This window comes from Epinephelus lanceolatus, chromosome 18 (genome assembly GCF_041903045.1).
Source record: "Epinephelus lanceolatus isolate andai-2023 chromosome 18, ASM4190304v1, whole genome shotgun sequence".
NCBI lineage: Eukaryota > Metazoa > Chordata > Actinopteri > Perciformes > Serranidae > Epinephelus > Epinephelus lanceolatus.
The window spans coordinates 38,205,699-38,226,971 of NC_135751.1; the positions used below are offsets into that span (position 1 = coordinate 38,205,699).

The 21,273-nt window shown below is 41.5% G+C and overlaps 2 protein-coding genes across 6 annotated transcripts in view; both read left to right on the forward strand.

Moving 5' to 3' along the window:
- Positions 1-10,612, forward strand: part of LOC117268484 (myosin-9-like) — a 51,313-nt gene extending 40,701 nt beyond the window's left edge. For both annotated transcript variants that reach the window (XM_033644991.2, XM_033644992.2), the window contains 22 exons: positions 400-508; positions 679-810; positions 1,007-1,213; positions 1,319-1,456; positions 2,491-2,614; positions 2,756-2,927; positions 3,069-3,281; positions 3,385-3,529; positions 3,727-3,933; positions 4,068-4,172; positions 4,626-4,778; positions 4,891-5,139; positions 5,229-5,441; positions 5,533-5,745; positions 5,879-6,040; positions 6,150-6,278; positions 6,375-6,463; positions 6,554-6,677; positions 6,806-7,014; positions 7,276-7,384; positions 7,506-7,678; positions 9,068-10,612. In XM_033644991.2, the coding sequence (XP_033500882.1) occupies positions 400-508; positions 679-810; positions 1,007-1,213; positions 1,319-1,456; positions 2,491-2,614; positions 2,756-2,927; positions 3,069-3,281; positions 3,385-3,529; positions 3,727-3,933; positions 4,068-4,172; positions 4,626-4,778; positions 4,891-5,139; positions 5,229-5,441; positions 5,533-5,745; positions 5,879-6,040; positions 6,150-6,278; positions 6,375-6,463; positions 6,554-6,677; positions 6,806-7,014; positions 7,276-7,384; positions 7,506-7,678; positions 9,068-9,179 (3,487 nt within the window). In that variant the 3' untranslated portion in view covers positions 9,180-10,612. The remainder of the gene's footprint in view (positions 1-399; positions 509-678; positions 811-1,006; positions 1,214-1,318; positions 1,457-2,490; positions 2,615-2,755; positions 2,928-3,068; positions 3,282-3,384; positions 3,530-3,726; positions 3,934-4,067; positions 4,173-4,625; positions 4,779-4,890; positions 5,140-5,228; positions 5,442-5,532; positions 5,746-5,878; positions 6,041-6,149; positions 6,279-6,374; positions 6,464-6,553; positions 6,678-6,805; positions 7,015-7,275; positions 7,385-7,505; positions 7,679-9,067) is intronic.
- Positions 10,613-12,673: 2,061 nt separating this feature from the next.
- Positions 12,674-20,687, forward strand: slc25a38a (solute carrier family 25 member 38a). Of its 4 annotated transcripts, XM_078161478.1 has the most exons (9): positions 14,068-14,422; positions 17,070-17,103; positions 17,144-17,181; positions 18,253-18,377; positions 18,577-18,661; positions 18,795-18,974; positions 19,124-19,292; positions 19,459-19,619; positions 19,779-20,687. In XM_078161478.1, exons 3-9 carry the CDS (start codon positions 17,167-17,169, stop codon positions 19,899-19,901), a joined length of 858 nt encoding a protein of 285 aa, XP_078017604.1. In that variant the 5' UTR covers positions 14,068-14,422; positions 17,070-17,103; positions 17,144-17,166; the 3' UTR covers positions 19,902-20,687. The 4 variants fall into 4 exon arrangements, with proteins under 4 accessions (XP_033499979.1, XP_078017604.1, XP_033499977.1 ...); XM_033644088.2 differs by lacking the exon at positions 14,068-14,422 and adding an exon at positions 12,674-12,757 and having other exon boundaries at positions 17,070-17,181; XM_033644086.2 differs by having other exon boundaries at positions 17,070-17,181.
- The last annotated feature ends 586 nt before the right edge of the window (positions 20,688-21,273 follow it).

The window sequence follows — 21,273 nt, forward strand, 5'->3', positions numbered from 1 at the left end:
CTTAAACGTCATCAAATAGTCTTAAATTTGCCACAAACATTTGATCTCTGCTTTTTTTTCATAATTTCATTTATTTTTTTGTCAAAATGAGTTAAGCTCTTCTGCATCAAAGGTCCCATTTCTGATGTTACAAATCTTAACATGCTCTTAAGATTGTTGGCACAATGTAGATCAACCTAACTCACTCTAATAACTATATTCCTAAATAAAACAAGAGTTACTTTAAAAAACAAAGATTATTTGTCCATAGATTTTTGTTAAATTTGGTTGAAATGATCGTGAAAAGTGAATTTAAGTGTCTGATACCTGTAGACAACCTGATGATTTGTCTTTAAGTTTGTTGCACTGAACTGCACCCAAATATAACTCTGTGTATCTGTGTCTGTTACTGCCTTGTAGAGCTTTTGCCAAGAGACAGCAGCAGCTGACTGCCATGAAGGTGATCCAGAGGAACTGTGCCGCTTACCTTAAACTCAGGAATTGGCAGTGGTGGAGACTCTTCACAAAGGTGAGCATAAAACTCACTCGCAACATCTAAGCTGAGAGATAATGAGAGATGAATAAACTACCTTCTTATGTATTAGAAAGGTCTTGAAAGTCATAAAATTTGTACCTAATAAAAGGAAATACCAACATGCAGTTTTTTAACTCCTGTTATTTCTTCCATGTCGTCCTCAGGTGAAGCCACTTCTGCAGGTCAGCAGGCAGGAGGAGGAGATGCAGGCCAAGGACGAAGAGCTGAACAAGGTGAAGGAGAAGCATCTGTATGCTGAGCAGCAGCTCCGGGAGATGGAGGAATCACAGCGTCAGGTAAACTGAAACAAACCACAGTCTGTGTCAAGTTATTTTCTTCTCCAGGTCAGGAAATTTGGTGTGAAATGTAGATCAAACATCCTGCCCTTCCACATCATATTCACTGATGGATGATGGAGGATGCTTTGTTTGAGTCTAAGTGCTGTTTACCCTGGATTTAAGTTAACTGTGTAATCTTTTTGCATGCTTGCAGCTGTGCGCTGAGAGGACTGCCCTGCAGGAGCAGCTTCAGGCAGAAACAGAGCTCTGTGCTGAGGCTGAGGAGATGAGAGCCCGTCTGGCTGCCAGGAAGCAGGAGCTGGAGGAGATCCTCCACGACCTGGAGGCCCGCGTGGAGGAGGAGGAAGAGCGAGCCTCTCACCTCATTTCTGAGAAAAAGAAGATGCAGCAAAATATATCTGTAAGTTCACATCTATACACCCACTAATTCAAACATATAAACACTTTATAGAATATATAGTGTTTGATTTACTTAACCAACCCTTCTGTTGTTATCTGCACACAGGACCTGGAGCAGCAGCTGGATGAGGAGGAGGCAGCCAGACAGAAGCTCCAGCTGGAGAAGGTCACCATGGAGGCCAAGATGAAGAAGATAGAGGATGATGTCATGGTTCTAGACGACCAGAACAACAAACTAAACAAGGTTAGAATGAAAAGCACACTGTGATTGGCCGATTGGAGTAGTGTGTACTTGTCATTCTTTTTGGTGTAAGCAAACTGACAAACACACTGAGCCTCACCTGTGTCGGGCCGAGTTTTAAAGTTTGAACGGGGTTCAGTGTAACGGAGACATTCACGTGATGTAGTAGAAAAGCTAACTGCACTAACAACGGACCGGGAATGTGCAACATATTTTGCTGAAACTAAATATATCACACAACAGCCAGAGAAGATATCGTATTGAGTTGCTTTGAGCTGTAAATTCCTCCGTGTACGCAGCTGCTTGTACTGAAGAGCAGCGTGAAAGCGAGGAGTGCTCTCACGCTGCGAGTAATACAAGATGGTCAGCGCCTGTTCCTTTCAAAAGCGCAACGGCCAATAGGGTGCTGCAGGGATGATTTGTCGGCCAACACCGAAGTTATCATCGCCCTAGTTCCCTCGACAAAAACTCAACATGATTTTTTAAGTGGATTTTGGGTTATTGCAGAAAGTAAGCTCTGTGGGACGTTTTGTTTAGCAAGAAAATATTTGCAAATTAAGACCATCGTTGAGATTTTTGAAGTGCAAATGCTCTCACCAGAAGTAAAAAGCTAACGAACTACACCACATGGTCAAGCCATGGTCAAGCCATGGTCAAGCCATGGTCAGCGTGATGATGTTCTGTAGTCTAATTTAGCCACTTGTTGGCAACTGTGTTTTTTTAAGACAAAAGCGTCAAAATTAACAACTGGGGTATTTACTGACGTTTCATGTTGTAGAACAAAACGTGAAAGAGTCTTAAACCCATTCAAGAAACCCTTTGACTTCAACACGATGGAATCGGGAGACATAAAATACTAAATCCGGGTTTTAGGACTCATTACTGCAGCACTCTTAACGGAAACATCATCACTCACTCCGACCAATGGCGTCACTTCATAACTCACTGACTCACACTCAGTGACAGCCGTTTAATGGGCCTCACAAAAAACATTAAAGTGCACCATCTCTGATCATTTACCCTGTTTGTGAACACAGGAGAAGAAGCTGCTGGAGGAGAGGATCTCTGAGTTCACCACCAACCTGGCCGAGGAGGAGGAGAAGTCCAAGAGCCTGCAGAAACTCAAGACCAAGCACGAGGCCATGATCACAGACCTGGAAGGTATGAAGAGAACATGATGGGCAAACAGTCACTTACCTAAACTGGTCCTAAACAGAACAAGGTGATATTACAAGTTTCCAACTTTAAGCATTGTTTTTTTTTCTCCCTTTGATCTTGTGTTTGTTTTTTTTTTCCTGTCAGACCGCCTGCGCAGGGAGGAGAAGCAGCGCCAGGAGCTGGAAAAGAACCGGCGCAAGCTGGATGGTGACTTCAACGAGATACAAGACCAAATTGCTGAGCTGCAGGCCCAGATTGCTGAGCTCCGTGCCCAACTAGCCAAGAAGGAGGAAGAGCTCCAGGCAGCTCTGGCCAGGTCTGTATGGGACATTATTTTCCATTGTTACCCTTCAGTTCATCTGTCAGCAGTGGTATTACAGGCTCTTGTAATCAAATGAAAGACTCCCCAACCTCCTGCTCCATTTACTCATTTTTGCTGACCTGTTCCTCCCTCAAGGATCGAGGAAGAGGCAGCACAGAAGAACCTGGCACAGAAAAAGATCCGTGAGATGGAGGCTCAGCTCTCTGAGCTGCAGGAGGATTTGGAGCTGGAGAGGCAGGCACGCGCCAAGGCAGAGAAGCACCGCAGGGACCTGGGAGAAGAGCTGGAGGCCCTCAAGACTGAGCTAGAGGACACTCTGGACTCCACCGCCGCCCAGCAGGAGCTCAGGTAGAGATACTAAAACAGTTCAAGTGATGCAGTGTGACATACTGAGGTTTGAGTCTGTTGGAGATCGTGACATAAGAGATTAACCTCTGCTCTCCATTCTCAGGACCAAGCGTGAGACAGAGGTGGCACAACTAAAGAAGACTCTGGATGAGGAGGCCAAACTCCATGAACATCAGCTGACTGAGATGAGACAGAAACACAGCCAGGCCTTTGATGAGCTCAATGAGCAGCTGGAGCAGGCTAAGAGGGTAAGAGCCTTGTATTCACCTGCTGCTATTTCTCCTCAATGCATATTGTTTTTTGACTGCAGAAACCATTAATGCTTTGCCAGAGGTTGTGTCACTGTCAGCTGCTACCACACATAGAATGTGTTTCTGTGGGAAACACTGTTTTATTATTATTAAAATAATGAAAATGATTGACTGAAAATCCGCCTTCCTTGCAGAACAAAGTGTCCATGGAGAAGGCCAAGCAGGCTCTGGAGTCGGAGAGGAACGAGCTCACCATTGAGCTGCAGACACTGATGCAGGGCAAAGGAGATTCCGAGCATCGCAGGAAGAAGGCTGAGGCCCAGGTCCAGGAGCTGCAGCTCAAACATACAGAGAGTGAACGCCAGAGGCTGGAGCTGGCCGAGAAACTGGCTAAAACACAGGTACGACTCTTTTAACAATCACTGTCTGGGTTTGCTGCAAATCACCTGTGTGTTGAGTGTGTGATTACATTTACAGACTTTTCTGTGTCCATACAAACTGAACACTGAGTCGATGATGTGTCTTTGGTCCACAGGCTGAGCTGGATAACGTTAGCGCCGTGCTGTGTGAGGTGGAGGGAAAGTCCATCAAGGCTACAAAAGACTGCTCAGCTGTGGAGTCCCAGCTGCAAGATGTTCAGGTAGATTCAGAGTTTATTTTGAAACATGCAAAATAAATAAAAATTAAAACTGTACGTGAGAAAACAAAACCAGAAAAGCCAGCAGACAAATTCAGTAAAAAGACACAAGTATTTCATGATGGAAAAGGAGTAGGAGGAAGTGAATACGTATCAAAGCCTACGCCTTATTAATGTTTTATCAATAAGCTTAATATTAAACAGTATAGAATTAAATTAAAATGTGCTCCACTTTTCTGCCCCAGTATTCACACACACACCTTGATCAAATCAACAGTGAATCTGGATTTACGAATTTTAAACCTAGTTTGACAAAACTCTAATCTTAAATAATCTCAGATCCTTGTTGGAGCAACCCAGGCTGTGTCAGATGATCGATTAGGAAAACCTTTAGATAATATTAAGTTATCAGATTGCTGCATATAATTCACCCTTACGTGTCCGTGTTTACTACAGGAACTGCTCCAAGAAGAGACGCGCCAGAAACTGTCACAGAGCACACGTCTGCGGCAGATGGAGGATGAACAGAACAGCCTGCGAGAACAGCTGGAGGAAGAAGAAGAAGCCAAGAGGAATATTGAGAGGCAGCTGCAAACCGTTCAGGCACAGGTAAGAAGAAACACATGAAAGTGTCCCTCAGACTGTTGACACATCATCTGAACTACCTGGGATGTGTTATGAAACACTGAATGTTTGAGTGACGCCATCTCTGTCCTCATAGCTTGTGGAAATGAAGAAGAAGGTGGAGCAGGATGCAGGTTGTCTGGAGAGTGCTGAGGAGGGCAAGAAGAGGCTTCAGAGGGACCTGGAGGCATCAAACCAGCGCCTGGAGGAGAAGTGCGCTGCCTTTGAGAAGCTGGACAAAACCAAGACACGTCTCCAGCAGGAGTTGGACGATCTGCTGGTCGACCAGGACCACCTGCGACAGATTGTGTCCAACCTGGAGAAGAAGCAGAAGAAGTTTGACCAGGTGAGACAGTGAGACGATTAAAACACTTCTTAAATCTTTACAGACTTGTTAGGATGAAGATTTGACACTGTCGACCTGTCTTTGTCTAGATGCTGGCAGAGGAGAAGAACATCTCTGCCCGCTATGCAGAGGAGCGTGACCGAGCTGAAGCCGAGGCCCGTGAGAAGGAGACCCGGGCTCTAAATCTGACCCGTGAGCTGGAGTCTCTGATGGACATCAAGGAGGAAATGGACCGCAACAACAAACTTCTGCGTGCAGAGATGGAAGACCTGGTTTCCTCAAAGGACGATGTTGGCAAGAACGTAAGTCTGGAGGACGTGTTTTTCTAAGGTGCACTTGTGTCTGTGTGGTCTGTTTGTGCCATCATCACAAAGCCTCCTCCCCGTCCTGCAGGTCCACGAGCTGGAGAAGGCCAAACGTGCGATGGAGCAGCAGCTGGAGGAGATGAAGACTCAGCTGGAGGAGCTGGAGGACGAGCTGCAGGCCACAGAGGACGCCAAGCTGCGCCTAGAGGTTAACATGCAGGCAATGAAGGCCCAGTATGAGAGAGACCTGGCAGGACGTGATGAGATGGGCGAGGAGAAGAAGAGGTCACTGATCAAACAGGTACAGACGGGACTGAACCAGATCATTTCAGTTAAATGTGGTTTGACTATAGTTCTGTATTAACACTGCTCAGGGTGTAAGCATGCAGGTGCAGTCTCGTGGTTGTGGCTGAAATCAAATGTGCGTCCTTCAGGTGCGGGAGATGGAGATGGAGCTGGAGGATGAGAGGAAGCAGCGCTCTGGAGCCGTGGCCGCACGCAAGAAGCTGGAGCTGGACCTGAAGGAGCTGGAGGCCGGCATCGACATGGCCAACAAGAACCGCGACGAGGCCCTGAAGCAGCTGAAGAAACTCCAGGTGAGTCACTCGTTGAAATGTCTTCAATGCAACAGAGAAAAATCTGTCATGTGTTTAAATGTCACAGTGCAGCTTGTTCCCAGTTTGACTGACTGCTGTGACTCCGCAGGCCCAGATGAAGGATCTCATCCGGGAGCTGGATGATACTCGCATGTCCAGAGAGGAGATCCTGGCTCAGAGCAAGGAGACGGAGAAGAAGCTGAAGGGCATGGAGGCTGACATGATCCAGATGCAGGAGGTTGGCACGCACACCTCATCTCTACGTTAACTTCCTGTTCTATCCCCCTGCTTCTGTTTCACACTGATCGCTCTGTTCTCATTCATGCGTGTTCAGGAGCTGGCAGCTGCAGAGCGGGTGAAGAGACAGGCCCAGCAGGAGAGAGACGAGCTGCAGGATGAGATCAACAACCAGGCCAACAAGAAGTAAGACACCTGTTGAACTCCAGTGAAATGGCAGAGCTGTCAGTTGTGTTATCACCTGTTGATGACCACATTTGTATTCTGTGTCCTCAGTGCTCAGGTTGCAGAGGAGAAGAGACGGCTGGAGGCTCGTATCGCTCAGCTGGAGGAGGAGCTGGAGGAGGAGCAGTGCAACACTGAGCTGACCAACGACAGGCTGAAGAAATCAATGCTGCAGGTCTGTGGACACAGATACAGCAGCTCATTATAGTGTCGATGAAAACGGTTGGATTATAAGTTAATAAATGTTGACTCACCTTATCGATCATCTGTATTGAAGCTTCCTTGTCAAACTGTTTGTTCCAGAATGACCAGATGAATGTGGAGCTGGCCGCAGAGCGCAGCACCTGTCAGCGCGTGGAGGGCGCCCGGAGCCAGCTGGAGCGTCAGAACAAGGAGCTGAAACTGAAGCTGCAGGAGCTGGAGGGAACTGTCAAGTCCAAGTACAAGGCCAACATGGCTGCCCTGGAGGCGAAGATCGCTCAGCTGGAGGAACAGCTGGACATGGAGACCAGGTGAGAGCCTCCGCCGTGGCATTTATGTTGCATAATATATACTGTTGAAGGGACACATTTTTAAAATATCCCATGGAGAGAGAGGCTCACTGCAGCCTGTTTTTAATTTTTCTGAAAATGACGGCGTGCAGCCTCGTTCTGTGGATGATAAACGAGCCGCAGACTTCCATGTGTGTCACCACTGATGAGGAAATGCTTAACACTTCCTCAGTCAGCAGGTCAGCCTACAGTCTGTGACACTGTGTTTTTAATCTGTCTCAGGGAGAGGCAGGCTGCCACCAAGCTTGTGAGACGCACAGAGAAGAAACTGAAGGAAGTCATCCTGCAGGTGGACGACGAGAGACGCAACACAGAGCAGTACAAGGACCAGGTCAGAGGTTCTCCGTCACTGATGTCAAGCCAATAACTGTCCTGTCATGGTCACCTACATCTGTGTGAACACACATCAGAACCTTTTTGTATAATCAAACTTTGTTTTTGTCAAATCGCAGTCCGACAAGTTGAACTCTCGTATGAAGCAGCTGAAGCGTCAGCTGGAGGAGGCTGAGGAGGAGGCTCAGAGAGCCAACGCCAACCGAAGGAAACTGCAGAGGGAGCTGGAGGACGCCACAGAGTCAGCAGACGCCATGAACCGTGAAGTCACCAGCCTCAAGAACAAGCTCAGGTGGGAAAAGGGATGGTGGAGTCCCAGTAGCTTTCACAGAGAGACCCTAGATTTTGGTGGTCATAGGTCACTGTGACCTTGCATCCAACTCTATCATGAATGCAACATCTCAAGAAGACTTTTAGGGAGTTTCTTCAAATTTGGCACAAATGTCCACTTTGACTCAGCAATAAACTGATTACAATTTGATAGTCAAAGGTCAAGGGCACTGTGACCTTGCATCTGTCTCATTCATGTGAATGCGGTATTTTAAGAGCACCTCAGGGGAATTTCTTCAAATTTGGTAAAAACGTCAACTTGGACTTAAGAATGAACTGATTAGAATTTGATGGTTTAAGGTCAAGGTGACTATGACCTTGTATCCAAATCAATCTCATGAGAGCAATATCTCAAGAACACCTTGAGGGAATTTCTTCAAAGTTGACACAAATGTCTACTTTGTCTCGACAATAAACTGATTAGAATTTGGTATTCAATTTAGCACAAACATCCACTGAAACTCAACGATAAACTAATTAGATTTTAGCTGTCAAAGTTCGCTGTGACGTTGTATCCATCCTTTTCCCATGTATGCAGTATCTCAAGAAGGCCTTTAGAAAATTTCCACAAATTTGGTAAAATCGTCAACTTGAGCTCAACAAAAAACTAATAAAAATGTGATTGTGGAAGGTCAGGGTCACTGTTACTTTGCATCTAGCTCAATCTGATGAATGTGATATCTCAAGAACACCATTTCTTCAAATTTGACAGAAATGTTCACTTTGTCTCGACAATAAATTTTTAGGAGCATCTCGAGGGAATTTCTTCAAAGTTCGCACAAACTTACACTTGGACTCAATGATGAACTGATTACAATTTGGTGGTCAAAGGTCAAGATCACTGTGACCTTACATCCGTCTCATTCTTGTGAAAACGATATTTCAAGAGCACCCTGAGGGAGTTTTTTCAAATTCTAATTAGATTTTAGTGGTCAAAGGTCAAGATCACTGTGACCTTGCAATCCTCTCATTCCCTTGAATGCAATATCTCAAGAAGGCTGGTCTACTTGGATTCAAGAATGAAATGATCAGAATTTGATGGTCGAAGGTCAAGGTCACTGTGACCTCACAAAACATGTTTTTGCCATAACTCAAGAACTGGTGCTTTAAATATGACAAAATGTTACAAAAATGTCAAATAGGATACAATGATGAGGTGATGACATTTTATATCCAAAAGGTCAAAGGTCAGCTCCACTGTGACATCATAATGTTCTGGAAAAACACTTCTGGCCGCTACTCAACGTCAACGTCCATGTTTTCACAGACATGTATCTAAACTGTGCCTGGATCTTGCCTGGTTTGCTGAGTCGTACAACTATGAGACACTAACTCCAGTTTTCTGTTTCAGGCGTGGCGACCTCCCCTTCACCGTGCGCCGCACTGTTCCCCGCGGTGGCCTCGAAAGTGATGAGGATGGGGAGCCCAAGACCCCCGAGACCCCGGAGCCCAAGCCTGAGTGAAGAGCCACAGTGCTGCTCGACTCCTTAGAACCGCATCACACATAGACCGATCCAAATTCACATACGAGCACACATTACTGTACCTACTGAGCAGAGAGGAACACAAACACCTTCAGTCCTGTGACGCTCTGATCTCTGTAACACTGACAATCTATGCATTCTCAACACACTCTCTCACACACACACATAGAAGCCAGTTAAGTTGGACAATCACCATGCTGACAAACACACACACACGTTGTTATTTTTGGGCCAAATTTTTCGTTTGCTTCATTTTTCATTCTCTGGGAAAAAAATATTTTTGTAAGGAAACATTCCAATTGTGAAAGTCCTGATTTAGGATCTATTTTTCTAATTGAAGAAGAGAAAACAAAGAGAGAAGTTGACACAAATGAAGACAGATTACTGGAAGGGGACCAAAGTTAAAATCTCAGTCTATAGAATTGTATTTTATGCAGAAGTTTTTATAATGGTTAAGAATGGAAGTGCTTCGTGTTTATTATGCTCGCGCTCTCGCTTCAGTTTATAATGAAGGTTTATATGCGGAAATGTATTCTATCAATTTAGCTGCAGTTAGTACTCGTGACTACGCTTTTGGGCTTAACTATGTAACACACACACATTTCTCGTGGTAATTAGAGGCAGATTTCCTGATTGGAGACTCATTGACGCATACTGAAGGCATCTGATTGTGACTGTGCTGAAATTTAATTTTGCACTGAGATAAAAAACAAACACTTTGGCCTTGACGTTATGAACCACTGCATCTGTGTGAAACATTGATGGAGGAGCTTTTGGAAAGACTGGGCACATGCTCATTTAGTAAGACTGCCAACACACACTAAGGCCTTAAAATGCAGCTGAATTCTCCTGGGCAGGGTTTGTTGGCTTTGTTCTTCTGGATATGCATTGATTTTTTTTTTTTTTTTTTTTTTTTTACATTTATCACTATCAGTGTTTTTGTTTCTGTTCAAGGTAAAGTTTGAACAGGGGTGGTGGGGTAGTCTATTACTCACAGCACACACTGTATTCTCAGAGCACAGCTTGTGGAGGTAGTGGCGCTCTTCATCACTGTAACCTGTGTACACCACGCTGACAGGGCTTCACATAGACGCGACATGTGGCCAGGTGTTGAGTATCAGATGAACAGCTCTCTCTGTCAGGATGATGTTAACCCCTCGCAGGCTGTGCTCAGGGGCTGCTTTCAGGCTCACACTGCTGGGAAGTGAGAGGAATGTGTTGTTAAGAAAAACAGCTCATAATTAAAAAAGATCGCACTTAAAATAAATTAAAACAACAAATGAAATCCAAAAAAAAAGAAGAAAAGCCGCATCTCCTCGGTTCTTTTGTAATGTTCGTCTGCACCTCTGGAATGGAAATCATGTTGTGAAATGTTGGTATTATTGCAATTAAAGAGGCTTTCTAAACTGCTACGTGTCGACTTCCTGTGTCTTCATTGTCCTCTCATACTGATGTTTTATATCAGTGGCTCCCACCTGGTCCAGATTTGGTCTCAGGTGTTTAATACAGTCAGTGTCATACTTGTGTTTGGCTATATCGTCAAGCTAGTTTGCTGTCTCTGTTCAGTAGCTGTCTATTATTCACTCACTCTGCAACAGGAAACAGCACTTCAAAATAAAAGCTTCTGCCTGGAATTAACTGTACTTCACAATAAAGTGTGTTTTTACAACCCTGACATGTTTAGGAGTCACCTGTGGTCCATTCAAGATGGACCCACGACCCACTTTGGACTGAGACACACCAGTTGGAAACCACTGGTTTATAGGGTTGCGGCAGTACACTGGTTTCAAGGTGTACTGTGGTATGAACGTCAACGTTTAACGTTACATTTACATCTGCTCATCTATGATACTGAAAAGAAAAAAAGCAACTGGTCGGAAAATATCAACTTTATTTTAGTTATTGTCAAAAGGGAGGCTTTTTACACAGAAAAAAAGCTTCAAGTTTAAATCATAAAAATAAAACATTCAGACTGGTAGTAATAATACAGTGAAGCCATGATATTTCTTTGAGACAGTTATACCATGAAAATCTCATACGGCAGCAGCACTAGATGTTTATGTTTTTTAGTAGTGGTGGAAGTAGTTTTCAGATCCTTAGTAAAAGTACAAATACCACACTCTGGAAATACTCCACTACAAGTAAAAGTCCTGTGTTCAAAACCTTAATTAAAAGGATAGTTTGGATTTTTTGTGGCGAGGTTGTGTGACATATTTATCCATAGTCAGTGTATCACCTACAGTAGATGTCACTCAGCATGCACCCAGTTTCGAGACCAGACAAATTAAGCATTATCTAATTAAATATGAGCTGATTTACATTTCCAGAACAGATATCTGAACATTAGTTTAAGTCAGGTTTAAAATTTTTGTTTCCTTTGGTTGATATGTTAAGAGTCAAGTTTTTTTTCTCATATCACTTCATAAATCAGAAAATACTGTCAACAGACATAAAAAAATATTTTCTTCATGTTTTTAGGAATAAAATCTTCTATAAATCAGGCTATGGATGAAATATGGAGAAACCCCTCAGTAAAAACCTTCATATAATAAATATGATTATAGACAGGAGTAAAACTGAAAAGTCTGGTGTATGTTAAGTGCCACTGAAGTAAAGATTTCTGACTCAGAGTATGAGAAAAACTAATTTTGAGAAAATTACCTTTATAGATGTATATTGTAAAATGCCGCGTTTGTAGACAAAATGCGTTTGTAGACAATGACACACCATCTAATTAATAATCCAGTATCTAACTAATTAAGTGAAGTGGAGTGAAGATTTCTGGCTCAGAGTATGAGAAACAGAATCTTTTTTTCTTATACTCTGAAAAAATGCTGATTTCTAGACAAAATAATTAGACACTACAGGTGAATTAGGTAAAAGATTATATAATAGAGCCCATGAAAGTTACCCAGTTCATTACTTATATTATGACAATTATTTTTCTATTACAAGACTTCAGGAATTTGATGTTTAAATATGCACATAAAGTAATATCTCCCCTAAAGTCAAAATGTGTGAGTGCCATAAGCAAAATGTAGTTAAAATTATTGAAAAATAAAAGTACTGAATGTGCAGTAAAATGTTCCCTGTAATTATTTTCCTTTTCTACCTGATGTTATTGGATTAATGTCTCCAATGTTATGTGGAGTAATGTGTGTGTCACATTATTCTGCTGTACATGTTTAAAGTTGCGCTCAATTTAACTGATTTATTTACTGTTGGGTAGTTTAAAGTAGCACAAGATGGAAACACACAAATAAAGTACCTCGAATTTATACTTAAGTACAGTACTTATGTACTTAGTTACATTCCAGACCTGATTTTCAGAGGTTTATAGATCAGTATTTACTTACTTAAATTAGTAAAGTCATGTTTGCAGTCTGAACCTTCTCTGAGGCTGCTGTAGTTGTTTATGACATGCTGTGTCTCCACCAGCAGGGGGCGCTCAGGTCCTCCATCAGAGACCACCAGAGCAGCAGCAGGTCTGGACCTGGTCTGAACCGGTTTCACCATAAACTGAGTCAAACTCAGTAAACAAGGATGGAGACGTTTAGGTGAGAACTTATTTATTTATTTATTTATTTATTATACTTTATCCTCCTGCATGAATCTGTTATCAGACAGACTTCAGTTAAACTATTTGATTCATCACGTGACGAAACAAGACGAGTTAAAAAGTTATTTTTCCTGTTTGTAGAAACACAGTTGTGATTTAAATGTCTTTAATATACTCAGTGTTGGGAAGTAACGGTGCATTTACTGAGGCACTGTACGTTACTATAATTATGAGGTGCCTCAGTATTTTATTTTCTGTTTACTCCACGACAGTTATTTGACTCTAGTTTCTGGTTATTTATCAATATTAAACATAACTTTAAAAAAAAATAAAAAAAAATAATTGAAAAATAAAATTAAAAAATAAAGATCACATACAAAACATAGCTAGACATTAAATCATTAAATAATAATAATAATAATATATTAAAGTAACTTGTAATATTTATATACAAAACAGACATTAAATCATAATTAATTACTTAATCACTATTATTATTCTCATATATTTAAAAACTAGTAATATTTGATGACAATACATAGCTAGATATCAAAGCATAATAATAATGATAATAATTTATTAAAATGACTGATAATGTTTTTATATAAAATGTACACATTAAAGCACTACTACCAATAATAATAATATTACAATAATATATTAAAAGAGACAATAATATTTATACACATACACATTAAGCATTAATAATTTTCTCCTATCCTTACATCTCTTGATTTTTGCAGTCCTAGCTGTTATTGTCAATTTCATTTACTCTTAATAAATTCATGTAATGCAAAAAACAGATTAATATATCTGAATAAAATATTACAGGATTATTTTTTTCTTTTTGTGTACTTACTCATTTATTTATTTTACTTTAAGTGTATTTTACTGATATGTACTTTTAGCTCTGTAAATATTGTCTTTTACTTGTAATGACTGGGTAATTTTTGGTGGTATTTTGTTTTTTAGTAAAGAATTTTAATACTTTCTACACCAGTGAATACGGTAGAAATGGTGCAGAAAGTGGCTACCAAACGCAGCTGGTGAAGATGTCCGCGATATTTTAAAGTTCTTCAGTGTCAGAATTCCAATATCTTCATCTCGTCAGTGTAGTTTTATATTCCACCGAATAAATGTTTAAGTTTTGAGAAGTTAAAAGATGAACATGCGCTTATATTACCTCAGTTATTCAATTAAGTGGTGACCTTCTAATACTCACATTACGGTAAGATGTTTAACCAATCAGAAGCCAGCGGCTTCTTTGTGGGCGGGGCTTTCTTAGTTACGACACAGCGCGTCATCAAAAGCAGGAACCGGCCGGTTTAACGTTGTGATGAAGATGTTTAGTTTTCACGTTTAATGTCACAGAGCTCCGGTAAAGAGCTGCAGTTCAGGTGTGTCTCGGTGTTACAGACGGTCTGAGGAATTCACGGTGACATTTAACTTTGCTGGTGTTAGTTTACGAGCTGTAGAAGAAGAGAGAACTTGACTGCGACAAATTAACACTGTGCGCACCAGCTACTGTATTTGAGGTCGACGAAGAAGAAGGAGAGTGTTTTACTCTCCGTGTCCTTTTCGTTTATTGATCTATTTTTCATGGATTACACTGCGGCGTCAGACCTGTGACATCTCTCTGCGACACTGCAGAACATTTGAACAGGTAAGCTACAGAACACACCGGAAGTTGGCTATTTTTACGCGGTTTATTTGATATAAAGTGATAAATCTGGCACCACATGTAGATTATAACACGGTGTAACATTTCAGTTGCCAGTATAAAAATATTAATAATTATATCATGATGAGCAAGAAAACACAGCACACCTGATCTTTGAGTTTAATTCAGTTCAAAAAACTTTGTCCTCATGGGGCAATTTGCAGAGGCATTCAGAGTAGGTAACAAAATGTAGTAAATTAAAAAATAATATATGTAAAGATGCAAGGAAAGCTGTGCACTTTATAATACATGTATAATAGCCCGCATTAATAATAATAATTATTTATAAAGCACCTTTCAAAACAGTCACAAAATGCTTTACATGTCAATAAGGAAATGAAAACAACAACTTTTCAAAGAACTGCTAAAAACACTTTAGTGTATAAAAACAATATAAATGAACTTGTAACTCGAGTAAAATCAGGAAAGTCTCACTAATAAAAGTATGTTTTAAGAAGGGAGTGAAAAGTGATCACTGACTCGGCTGTGCAAACATGCAAAAATAAGATGTACAATTAATCATATAATAATGAATATGATAATATTCATACAAAGTACACTGCACTTCATGGTATTATTATTGTTATCATTATTATTGCTATTATAAGTCTGTAAAGGGAATAAGAATCAAAAGGTTATTTTGGGTTAAACAAACTTTTTATTGCTATAATTCAAACTTGAAACTATTTTTTTAAATGGAAATAGTTGTAAAATGTTTCCCTTTTGAAAATATCTAAAATAAAGATGAGATTCTCTGTCTCATGCTCTTTTCTCAATATCGTAGATAATAAAAATGTACTCAGTATGATAACTGCCAACTTTCATATCATGGTATACCGCTGCGATCGTAAATATAATGCAAAAAAAAAAGGGTGCCTGAAAACGAAGATATGGTCAATCCAAGGTAAACTGTACACACTGATATAAAAAGCTCCTGCAGGGGCAGGAATCAACAGAGGCATCACAATACAATATTATCACAATATTTTATGATACAATATTACTGATATTTAAAATGTTTTGCAATATGCTGAGTATTGCAATAACACGTAATGCAATTTATTACTTATTTTCAACTGCAAATGTTACTGCCACTCCAGAACTTTGTCAACTCTGATTTTATCTAATAAAATAAAGTTTTCAGTCCGTTCATCTCACAGCAAATCATTTTTATTGCAGCGAATACATCTGAAAAAACAGTTGATTTTATTAGTATAGTCGGCTACCAAAAGTTTAACTGCAATATTAGTCATTCATTTAATTAAACAGATCGGTACTTGGCGTCTATGTGTACGATATTTCAACACCAAATATCAAGATACTGTGCTGTATCAGTTTTTCCCACCAGTGCTGTTCAGTTTGACATTTTCTCTGGCTGAGACAAACTATTTAACATTGATTAACAGATCTCAGTGTGTAAATCTTTAACTTTTCATCCAGGAAGACACTTTTCAAGGTTTTGAAGGTGTTACAGCAGATTGAATCAGATTGTATTGTTAATTAGCTGTTAATTGTTGTCACTCAGACGTCTTGATGAGCCCACAGCTCATTGTTTTAGGCTGACGTTGATGTTGATCTTTGGACAGAATTCAGCAGCCTTGTTGTGAACTTCTGTCTCAACTGCACCGTGAATAAAATCTTTCTGAATCAGTCACATAACTGGACTTCAAATGATTTTCTTCTTCCACAACACATTCTCATACTGATAAAAGAATAATATTGGTGCAATAAAGTACAATGCAGTAAATACAGTGTATGAATATGGTAGTTATGTAATGTACACGTGCACTGGGTTCATGGTGATTCGATGAACGTACAGAGAATAAAGGATTATTTGCCTTGTGCTTCACAAATTGTCACAGTATGGTACTTAGAAGTGTATTTAAAATAAAATAAATGATGCTGTGTACACTTATATATACTGAAAAGAACATTTGTAATTGTCTTGTGAACATTTTCTGAGAATAACTGTACTCTGTGCTATAAAATCAATCTGATCTGTTGCTACTACGAGTTGGATTTTTAGCCGCTGCCTCAACAAGAAGTAACTTTTAATGGCACTTTTCTAAGTTATATCTAGGCATCAGTAATCTCCAGACTTTCAAGTGATATTGGTGTTATTATGTTGTTAGGTAATTGATGTTATCTACTGACACATTTATGTACCTGTGTGATTGCAGCAGAATACATGTGTGCTTCTTCATGGAGTCTAACTAAATTAAAATTTAAACTCTATGTGTGTGACCACAAACCAAGGCAACACCTGGTGTCACCAGACTTTTATCCCCTCTGTGCTGAATCCATCTCCAGCTCCAGGCCACAGTCACGTATGATCCATGCAACAGAGTGTCATGCACCAGTTTCATCCTAATATGTCGCGCGCTGATCTCTGGTTAGTTAATGAGTAGCTGTGTGTGTCGGGTGCTCACAAATAGGAAACGCTGTGTCAGTCATGTGACCTGTGGATGCTAAATACTGCTGTGTGGGTGTAATCATCCACAGCCTGACGGAGACAGCAGCACTGTGCACATGCTCCTTCAAGACTGGGTTGTCTGACTGAGAGTCCACTTTGCATTTTGACTCTCTTTAGGTGTGCAGAAGTTTGAGTGGACAGCAGCAGAGTGACAGAGCGACAAGAGGAGGGAAAGCATAATATACTGTGTCACTGAGGAATATCCTGAGGAACTATGGAGCTGTCACTGGTGAGTTTTACCTGATATTAATCATCACTGTGAGGTTTTATTTAATCCTTTTACAGTTTGAGCAGTGAGATCAGTCTGTCTTGAGCTGCAGCCAACAATTATTTCCATGTTTGATTAACTTTTTCTTGGTTAATCGGTCAGTTGTTTGGTCTAGAAAATGTCAGGAAAGTGTCGATCAGTGTTTCCCAGAGCTCAAAGTGACAACATTTAAGAATCAAAGAATTTAATTTTTTTTGTCTCAATTAATCGATTATCATCTTAGCTGGCCTCTTTATATAATAGTTGATAACTGATCGATTAATCGTTGCTGCTCTGCTCTTGTCGTTGTGCCTTTATTGCTGTCTCGAGGTCAGGGCATCCTGTCTGACCGATGACACCAGTCTGACACGCTGATGACCTCCTTTCTCTGAGCGGTCATGCAGGGAGGTTGCAGAGCTGCAGATTGTAGGATGAGGCAGAGTTAATTTTAGTGTCAAGCCCAGGAAAATAAATAAATAAATCAAAAGGCTTGGTTAACCTGCGCTGTAAAAATACATGCTTCAAAGCTGTGCTGGTTATTTTTGACCCGACATAACTTCTAGAAACTAACATACCAATTAAGAACTTTTTTAATGTAAAATAAAAAACCTTATCGTTTAAAAAAACACCCTCAAATAACCAAAAATTGAGGGATTCATGTAACACAAGGACATTAAAACATTTACTGGTCATAGGTCGTCTTACTACAGTTACTACTACAGCCGCCAATAGTACCATGACGAATATTACTTCCATAACTACTATAGGTGATAAAGTGTTGAATGTCTACGTGACGGATGGGAGCAACAATTTCTGAAATTGATTCAGTATCGAGTGAGAGGGCTGTAATCCAACGTAAATGGCAATGTAATCCCTGCAGGCAATTGAGCACCATCAATGTACGTCAAATGTTTATTAGCTGATGTTATGTAACGTCATCTCTCTCTTTGCTCTCTGCCAACCTTCTCTTCCTTCTTCCTTACACCTCTGTCTTTCTTTGTACCCTCCCTCTCTTCCTCTTCCTTCGTATCCTCCCCTTGCGTCTCCCCTCAGGCTCACCCGGCCATCAAAGCCTTCATGTGTGGCTCTTTCAGCGGGACCTGCTCCACGCTGCTCTTCCAGCCTCTTGACCTGGTTAAGACTCGTCTGCAGACTCTGCAGAGTGGTGTGCAGCCTGGGTGAGTCTGTGTACACACACACACACATGCACAGTTATCATATCAGCTTACACCACATGTTTTCGTGCCCTATGACCTCCAAAAACTGTTTCATTGACTGGACGAACACGATAGGAAGTTTTACCTCAGTAGAATCAGACATGCAGCATGTTGGCCTCATGTGAAAGCCATTTACTATTGATGACTTCTTTCCTTTCAGTTCGGGCAGAGTGGGGATGATGGCGGTCGTCCTGAGCGTGGTGCGGACAGAGAGGCTGCTGGGACTGTGGAAAGGAGTTTCACCGGTGAGACCATCTTCATGCTGTCGCCTCTGTCGACCCCTGTGTCCTTTTGTGTGTTTGAAAACATGCTCACAAATTCATCACTGTCAGATTTTCCATGTCCTGACTCCGCCCTCTCATCCACCCACTCCTCCAGTCCTTTGCTCGGACCATCCCAGGAGTGGGGCTCTACTTCAGCACCTACTACTCTCTGAAGCAGCACTTCTTCCAGGACAGCAGCCCGGGCGCCGTGCAGGCCGTGCTGCTGGGAGGCGGGGCCCGGACTGTGGCGGGGGTCTTCATGCTGCCAGTCACTGTCATCAAAACACGCTTTGAGGTAACTGTCGAGTTTTTACAGTATAAATCAGTACAAACATCAAAATGCTATAAAAATGTGTTTTCAGTTTTCTGTGCTGACCGTATGTAGACAAGTGTGTTACGCCTGTATTAGACTGAATTACATGTGTGTATATTTTTGTGTTTCAGTGTGGCAAGTACAGTTATGGGAGTGTGGCTGGAGCTCTGCGCAGTGTGTGTCGAACTGAAGGTCCTGCAGCTCTGTTCTCCGGCCTGATGGCCACTCTCCTCCGAGATGTTCCCTTCTCTGGTATCTACGTCATGTTCTACAGCCAGGCCAAGGCCTCGCTGCCAAAAGGTAAGCTCACACCCAGAGGTCATTTAGTAGTAACCAGCAGCAAAAAAAAGTCACAATTGAAAGACACAAAAAAATGTGGGTCTTGCTTAGGCTCTATTTTTCAAGGTAGTTGTTTTTAAAAGTGTATTTAAATGAAATATTTACTCGTTGTCTTTCTCCCCTCAAGAAATCAGCACGTCTGCTTCGGCCCCGCTGGCTAACTTCAGCTGTGGGATCCTAGCGGGTATACTGGCCTCCCTGATCACGCAGCCTGCCGATGTGGTCAAAACACACGTCCAAGTGAATCCACAGCTGAGGACACTCGAGGCTGTCAGAAACATCTACATGGTAACTGCCTCACTCCTCTTTATTATCTCGATGTTCAGGATGTCAAGATGAACTTTAGTTGCAGTTGAAAAGACCGTCTTTCAACTGTACAGTCACGTCTGCATGATACTGCTACTGATTATATCTGACGCCTGTCCTCCATCATCTTCTCTATCTCAGGAACAAAGACTCCAGGGCTTCTTCAGAGGGGCGGTTCCACGGGCGCTGAGGAGGACCATGATGGCCGCCATGGCGTGGACAGTGTATGAGGAGATGATGGCTCGCTTTGGACTCAAGTCCTGAAGAGAAAAGTTGAACGAAAAGCTTGTAAACGAAATACAGGTGAGATAAAAAAAGTCAAGTGACAGAGTGACGACAGGGATGTGAACAGGAAGGAGCTGCTACAGTGGAGATGCGCCTGACGGTGTTTTCAAGACTCACAACATTTCACAGCAACAAGAGTTGCACGCTCAAGAATGAAGACGATGTACTCTTGTTGTCTAAATGACATAACATGCACATTAAAAGACAGACGAGGAGACTTTGCTCCATGAAATGTGCTTTGCTGGCTCATGGCTGAAGTTCAGGAAGCAGCTTTTTGGTCCAGTGCTTCGTAACTATGGAGAACACATTTAAAGAATAACCCAGGTACGCTGTGATGCTTCGTGTCGCACATTAAGATGTAAAAAGATTTTGATCCTTAATGTGTACGAGGATGTTTTAGAAACGCCTCAGTTAGAATTTCTGTGCCTCTGGTTTTTCATGGTTGTGTTCTCTCAAAGAAAGACTGCAGTGATGATATCTACTATTTCTCAAGACAGTGTCCCAGACCAGACTTCTGTAATGCACTTTAACCCCTGCAGTTCTGTCTCATGCACAGATTAAATCCTGGAGAGGCTCTTAAACGCCTCTCCAATAACAGTGTTATTTATATTATGACATTTTTTGTAAAACAAAATATGTGCTCGTAGTATTAACTCGGTTTATCTGCCTTGAAAGATTTTTGCCTTGATATTTAATATATGTTTACCTTAACCTGTGTTGTTCTGCCTTTTTAATGATGTTGAATAAAATAAAGCTCAGTGCAGTATACATGTGGATCATTAATCTTTATTTTGTCAGTGTAAAGTTACAGGCTCACATGAGTGAACCAATGCCTGAACTCTGGCTGACCTCTGAGACGCTGTAGAGCAGATATGGCAGCTATGTCTCATGACACACTAACTTCTTGGCCGAGGCTGTACAGGGGTCACCGTGACTCGGCAGTGTTAAATATTTAGCTTGGTTCAGCCAACCATTTTATCTGTGTCCTACTTGTGTGCAGAATCAGAAATAAAATGTGCATGCATTATTCTAAACTTTATTCTGTAGGTAGGTAGGTAGGTAGATACGTAAGTAGGTAGGTTGGTAGATACGTAGGTTGGTAGGTAGGTAGGTAGGTAGGTAGATACGTAAGTAGGTAGGTTGGTAGATACGTAGGTTGGTAGGTAGGTAGGTAGGTAGGTAGATACGTAAGTAGGTAGGTTGGTAGATACGTAGGTTGGTAGGTAGGTAGGTAGGTAGGTAGGTAGATATGTAGATTATGCAGATTATGCAGATAGGTAGACAGGTAGATTCGTAGATAGATGGATAGATAGACCGGTAGATTCGTACACTGGTAGACAGATAGGTAGGT